Here is a 6,847-nt window from a genome sequence, read left to right on the forward strand (position 1 = left end):
GACTGTAAGACATTCCTCGTGCCAGTTGACAAGTTACATTGCTACGACCATGCTGAACAAATTGATCCAGTTCACAGCACTTCCAACAAACTAATAACTCATTTGGGTACATGATAATTATTCCAAACTGCGTTTGTACTATGCTGTACACGACTTACGTTTAATGTTAACCGTCATAAACTTTATATAATATTACTGTACTGAAGATGGTCTAGAATACGACCGAAACGTCTAATCTTTATGTTATTATAACAATAAATTATTTTTAAATATTGACACGTACATCTCGTCACGGCTCAGAGCCCTTTCTCTCGATTATAAAATTTAAGTCCACATTAAATTTTATATTTATATAAATTTTATATTTACATATTATCATCATAGGAGATAAAATATGTAATATTTCGCACTAAGCACTTACATATCATTGACTTTATTTCAAGATTTTTATAAAGAGTAATTAAAAGAATCATAGTTAAAGAAAAAATAACCGGAATTGCATGTAAAAATTAAATGTCAAAAAATTTAGGTATTATTAAATCCTTGTCTGCTCGGCTGTAGTTTTATAAATGCATACCACTAATGTGACTACTTCGTCTGATTATGTTGCGTATAGAAATCAATACTAGAGAATATCGATTCTTCCCTTCAAAGAATACAAGATAATGAAAGGTGTTGTATATCGAAAGACATATACCAAGATATTGCTGAGGTTTGCATCTCATATATTATTGCTAAATCTTTGAAAAATTTTCCCCCTTTATCTGCTATGTTATAATTTTCTTTTCTATCTTGATGTAGTAATGAAAATGTTATCTTCTATACAATTATTTTAATCTTGGTGCTATGCAGATACAGATATTAAATATGTAAAAGTAAGTCGGAAATGTCGATGAAAAGTATTGTTACCATCGAGAGTCAGGTAATGTCATAAGTCTATGTATAGACCTCCTATAGTGTATCCTCCTGAAATTATGTTATTTTATTTTACTTCTGGTAGAATAGAAATTCTCTCAAGCTACAGTTGAGAAATGAATATTGACAAAAAATTTTCTTAACTACTAGCAAAGTTACTAACACGTTTAATAATTTTCTCACATATAATTAATATACAATAACTAATATCCTGATATAATGCATATTCTGAGATTCACATATACAATTGTTACGATATCTGGATGTTGTCGACCACAATCGTGGACGTCTTTATTTAAACGGACAGTTTATAATATCTACAGCTTGTATGTAATTACCATGATATACACGTTCACAATATTACAAATTATGGACATTATTCTGAATGTCGACAATACTGATGACTTCGCAGACAACCTAAATATGATGATGACTGTATTAGCTTCATGTTTTAAAATATTTATCGCGTGTTTAAATTATGACAACATTGTAGCGTTAATTAATTATCTTACCAAAGAGCCTTTTAAACCATTAGATACGAATGAAATGAAAATTCGACAGCATTATGAGAAAGTAATACGGTAAATATGTCATTTATTTTAATACCTTACTCAATCCTTTATTATAATATTGTACTTTGTTAAATATTTATTTCACTTAACAATATTTTAAGATACATATAAATATAATTTTAATTTTATTTTATTCTGAAAGTAACGTTTATTAATAATTAGTATTATTTTGTGTATTACAAATAAAAATTTGTAAATATAATAGTATAATAATGAAATGTTTTCTAATCTACAATAAAATAAGATTTAAGTACTTATTAGTAGGTACTTATTAGTACTATTATTAAATAATATTTTATTTTATAGTTTATATTAAAAATATTCATATAACTGTTTGGTTACCTTTTAGGAACAATACATTACGGTTCATAGCTTTAGTCACGGCAACGGGCATATGCGTCATTTCATCTTCGATATTTACTGACTTTAGGCACAAGAAGCTAAAATATAGAGAATGGATACCATACAATTATTCACATCACATGATATTTTGCTTTACATATATTCAACAAATGTTAAGTGTATGTCACAGCGCTGTTGTACACATTGCAATAGATAGTCTTGTGTGCGGATTTTTAATGCATATATGTTGCCAAATTGAAATCTTGGAATATCGCCTGAAGAAAATTTTAAGCAATCAACTTACTGTGGGTTACTGCGTATGGCATCATAATTTAATTTTTAAGTTAGTTAATTTTAAAATTAAGAAAATTATATTATATATACCATATATGTATATTTAGCAAAATCATGAAAGTAATAATTCTTTTTTCTACCTTTCTCACCCGCATTACGATTGATAAAAAAATTAACTTAGATTTTAGATTTTATACTAAAAAATGGTCTTAGATTTTAAAGCTTATACAATTTTAAATAATCACTAAAATGTATATATTGGACTTGCTGAATTATATACTATTATGGCTATTTATGTATAGATATTTGTACTGTTTCATTAATGTATTAATTTGTTAATCTAACCTGCGCACATCTAATAACTTTTTAAAATTCGTAATAATATGACAAATTATAATAAAATTTATTTATTATGTATGAAAGCATAAACACTATTCATTTTATGTTCCTGTATCATAACGTTCTAAAATCAAAAATTTTATTGCAGATATGCGCAAGTAGTGAATATAAGATTTACAAAAATAGTTGGACTTCAGTTTATGACAAGTACAATGACAATTTGCTGCAATTTGTATCAATTGAGCCAATCGCCATTGAACACAAGTAGTATTGGATTAATTGGATTAACGTGCTGCATGTTAACAGAAATATTCATTTATTGTTGGTTTGGTCACAAAATGAAATCAAAGGTGTGTCTAATTTAACTATATCTAGTTCATTTTTCATCGCAGCGCATTTTCTTCATGTAATGCATAAAGATGATAAAGCAGACACACACACATTAAACTTACACCTACGTATTACACCTAAGTAGACATATGGTAATGTTGACATGTGGTATAGAAAATTATTTCAAAAATACTTCAATATACTTTTATATATTGAAAGCTTTCAAGTACATCAAAATATTATTGTACATATTAATTTATAGAGCGTTCAACTAGTGGATAGCATTTTTCATATAAAATGGTCAACGCTGACTAATAACGTCAAAAGGAATCTGTTAATAATTATGAAACGTGCAATAGTGCCTATCGAATTTACTACTGCACATATGATCGGTTTGAATTTGGATTCTTTCGTGGCGGTTGGTATAATAAATTTTGTATAATGTTTATTATCGAATTGAAACTAAATGTCACTTGGATTTTTACTACGTTTTACTATTTTAGCTTCTCAAAACGTCATACTCTGCTTATAATTTATTAGTACGAGTACGAGAAAAGTAATACAAGTAAAATGCGTTCTGTTTTGTTACATAGTTACATATATCTGTAATTAAAATATAATAAAAATAAGCTATTATGTTGATAGCAGATTTAGCCAGTCTATTTGAAATCCATTTTGAATTTTTTATATGCACATAACACATATGTATTAATAATAATAAATTCTTATCTATGTTATTTTAAATATAATGTAATAAAAAATATTAGTAAGTGCATAATAATTTAGTAATAAGAATATTAATATGTGTAAATAGATATTATTTTCATAATATATCAATATTTAATCAGCCACGCAGTCGCGCGTAAGCGCCCTTGGCGCTTTGCAGCGCAAGGTGAATTAAAAGCCAGAAAATGGGAAGAGGCGACTAGAGGTTTTTTTAAAGATCCCTCGTAAAGACAACTCGCAAAGAATAAATGAAGTTGCACGCTAGACACGTTTCGTTAATTTGCTAAAATGCGAGAATTCCGCACAACATGCTAATCGAATGGCGGCAAATATCGTATTTTGCTGATGGGACTAACTATGCTTAACACAACGTAAAAAAATTTAAGTATTATTGAATTCTCTTATCTCTTTGATTATAATCTTATAAATGTGTACCTCTAATGTGATTCCTTCGCTTGATCATGTTGCATGTATAAATCAATACTATGTCCCTCTAATACTAGAAGAAGACTCTTTTCTTTTAAGGACAGTATAATGAAAAGATGTTACTAGAGACATATGTCAAGATATTGCTGAGGTTCATGTCTCATATATTATTGAAAAATCTTTGAAAAGTTTTTTCTCTTCTTTCTCCTTTCTACATTATAATTTCGTCCTTTATCTTGATATAACGCAATGACAATATTACGTCTTATAATAAAAATTGTATTAAGAAGTAATTTATCCCATTATCTTCAGGAAATTTTGTATTGAATACAATTATTCCAATTATGGTGTTATGAAGATACAGATATTAAATATGCAGAAGTAAGTAGGAAACGTCGATAAAAAATATTCTTATCGTTGAGAAGTAGAGTCATAAATCTATAGACCTTTTACAGTATACCCTCTTGAAATGATGTTATTTTATCTTATTTCTTGTATAACAGAGATTCTATCAAGTTAAAGTTATCGTGAGAGCAATGTATATTGACCAAACATTTTCGTAATTACTAATACAGTTAATATCACGTTATACAACGTTATCTAACCGAATTCTGTTGTGCATTTTTATATTTTTTTCGTTTTTCACACACACACAATTAAATTGTATAATATTCTGATATAATGCAAATTCTAAAGTTAACGCATACAATCATTACGATATCTGGATGTTTTCGACCGCAATCGTGGACGTCTTCATTTAAACGGACAGTTTATTATATCTACAGATTATACGTAATTTTTATGTTGTATACGTTTACAATATTGCAAATTATGGACATTGTTCTGTACGTTGACAATCCTGATGACTTTACAAATAATCTGAATATGATGTTGACCATGTTAGCTTCATGTTATAAAATATTTATCATGTGTTTAAATTATGAAAATATAGTAGCGTTAATTAATTATCTTACTGAAGAACCGTTTAAACCATTAGATTCGGGTGAGATGAAAATTCGGCAACAATATGACAAGATAATACGGTAAATATTTTTTGTACTTGAATACTTTTTGGTCCTCTGTTGAACATTATTCTTTGCAAAATATTTATTTCATTTATATTATTCATGTATATATAATATTTTCCGTGCACACGTAATTAAATGTTTTGAAAATATTGAAGTATTTAAGATTTAATTTAATTTTGAATATTGCTCTTATTGAAAAAATAACTTGAATAATTAAGAAATTTTCAAACAAAAATTTATAAATAGTTTAATAATGAAATGTGTTTTCCAGTCTGAAATAAAATAAGATTATTTTTACTAATAGTTTTTATGATTGTTCATTTTTATTAGAAATACGTTATTAGAAAATACGAAATATTTTATTTGTTATAAGGAATATACCATACATATATAATTTTCTCAAGTATGTTATTTTATATAGGTTATTTTAGAAATAAAAAAACTGATATAACTCTTTAGATACTTTCTAGGAACAATATATTACGATATACAATCTTAGTTGCGACAACATGCACATTCGTCATTTCGTCATCGCTATTCACTGACTTTAGTCACAAGAGACTAAAGTATAGAGAATGGGTACCATATGATTATTCATCTTATGTGATATTTTGTTTAACGTATGCTCAACAAATGTTAAGTGCATGCCATTGCGCTGTGGTAAACGTCGCAACAGATAGTCTTATGTGCGGATTCTTAATGCACATATGTTGTCAAATTGAGATCTTGGAATATCGCCTGAAGAAAATTTCAAACAATGAACTTACTGTGGGTTACTGCGTCCGGCATCATAATCGAATTTTTGAGTTAGTTATCATTTTAACGCCGGAAAATTATATATCAGTCAGCATTGCTACTATGTGTGAGTCATTTGGCGGAAACTGTGATGGAAGTCATATCATACTTTCTCTGTTATTTTTTTGTATTACAAAGAAAGAAATATAAAATTCTATGCTATTTCCAAATGACTAGACGCATTATAAAATCTTCACAAAGTATTTTACTATTGTTTAATTTATTGTAATTGTCCAAATGTAATTATATGTATATTGTACTGACTTCCATCACACGCTTCTATCACTGTATTAACTACGGATATTTTTATCTGCGCTTTATTATTGCATCAATCTGTGAATCAGTTGTCAGTGCGTATTATAAATTTTTGTAATTTTTTGTATTGCAGTCATAATAAGAAATGATAATTTATCATTTACATATCTCGTTTGCTCAATGTATATATACATATATTATGGTTTTCTTTTGCAGGTTTGCGCATATAGTGAATGTAAAATTTACAAAAATAATCGGGTTTCAGTTTGTGGCAAGTATGATGATATTTTGTTCAAATTTGTATCAACTGACTAAGTCAACTTTAAACTCAGATCATGTTCCACTAATTGTGTATACAAGCTGCATGCTGACGCAGATATTTATTTATTGCTGGTTTGGAAACAAAGTCAAATTGAAGGTATACCTAATAGGACAAAGCTATTAAAAATGATAAATATGACATTTAACATATTATTCTGCAGAGTCTCGAATTGACAGATAGCATTTTTCAACTGGAGTGGCCAATCATGGACAATAATGCCAAGAAGAGCTTGTTGATAATTATGAAACGTGCAATGATACCCATTGAAATTTCTACTGTATATATTCTGACCATGAATTTGGATTCCTTTGTAGCGGTCAGTATGAAAGTATTTATCTTAAAGCTTCATGTTGACCAGCCATGTTAAGAGTCGTGACGTTAGAAGCGAGAAGTGACGTACTGAGAATTGCTTTGCATTATATTTTCAAATGATAAGGTATTTGGATTAAAAACACACTCCAGATCGCTTTAGTATACTTTTAAAAATTTTCAAAAACTAATAT

General features: G+C 28.0%; 2 protein-coding genes across 3 annotated transcripts in view; both read left to right on the forward strand.

The window, feature by feature from the left end:
- The first annotated feature begins 817 nt into the window (after positions 1 to 817).
- LOC105570327 lies at positions 818 to 3,490 on the forward strand. Its single transcript, XM_012027443.1, has 5 exons — positions 818 to 1,496; positions 1,837 to 2,172; positions 2,611 to 2,812; positions 3,055 to 3,210; positions 3,296 to 3,490. The coding sequence occupies exons 1-5, from the start codon at positions 1,135 to 1,137 to the stop codon at positions 3,350 to 3,352; spliced, it is 1,113 nt and encodes a 370-aa protein (XP_011882833.1). The 5' UTR covers positions 818 to 1,134; the 3' UTR covers positions 3,353 to 3,490.
- Positions 3,491 to 4,300: 810 nt separating this feature from the next.
- LOC105570325 overlaps positions 4,301 to 6,847 on the forward strand; it is an 8,897-nt gene continuing 6,350 nt past the window's right edge. The window contains exons 1-5 of one of the 2 annotated variants that reach the window (XM_012027442.1): positions 4,301 to 4,325; positions 4,942 to 4,987; positions 5,443 to 5,778; positions 6,239 to 6,440; positions 6,505 to 6,660. In XM_012027442.1, the coding sequence (XP_011882832.1) occupies positions 4,953 to 4,987; positions 5,443 to 5,778; positions 6,239 to 6,440; positions 6,505 to 6,660 (729 nt within the window). In that variant the 5' untranslated portion in view covers positions 4,301 to 4,325; positions 4,942 to 4,952. Of the gene's footprint in view, positions 4,326 to 4,473; positions 4,988 to 5,442; positions 5,779 to 6,238; positions 6,441 to 6,504; positions 6,661 to 6,847 lie in introns of those variants that run through there. The other variant, XM_012027441.1, reaches the window with a different exon arrangement.

This window comes from Vollenhovia emeryi, unplaced genomic scaffold (genome assembly GCF_000949405.1).
Source record: "Vollenhovia emeryi isolate VEMERY1.0 unplaced genomic scaffold, V.emery_V1.0 DF939121.1, whole genome shotgun sequence".
Taxonomy (NCBI): Eukaryota; Metazoa; Arthropoda; class Insecta; order Hymenoptera; family Formicidae; genus Vollenhovia; species Vollenhovia emeryi.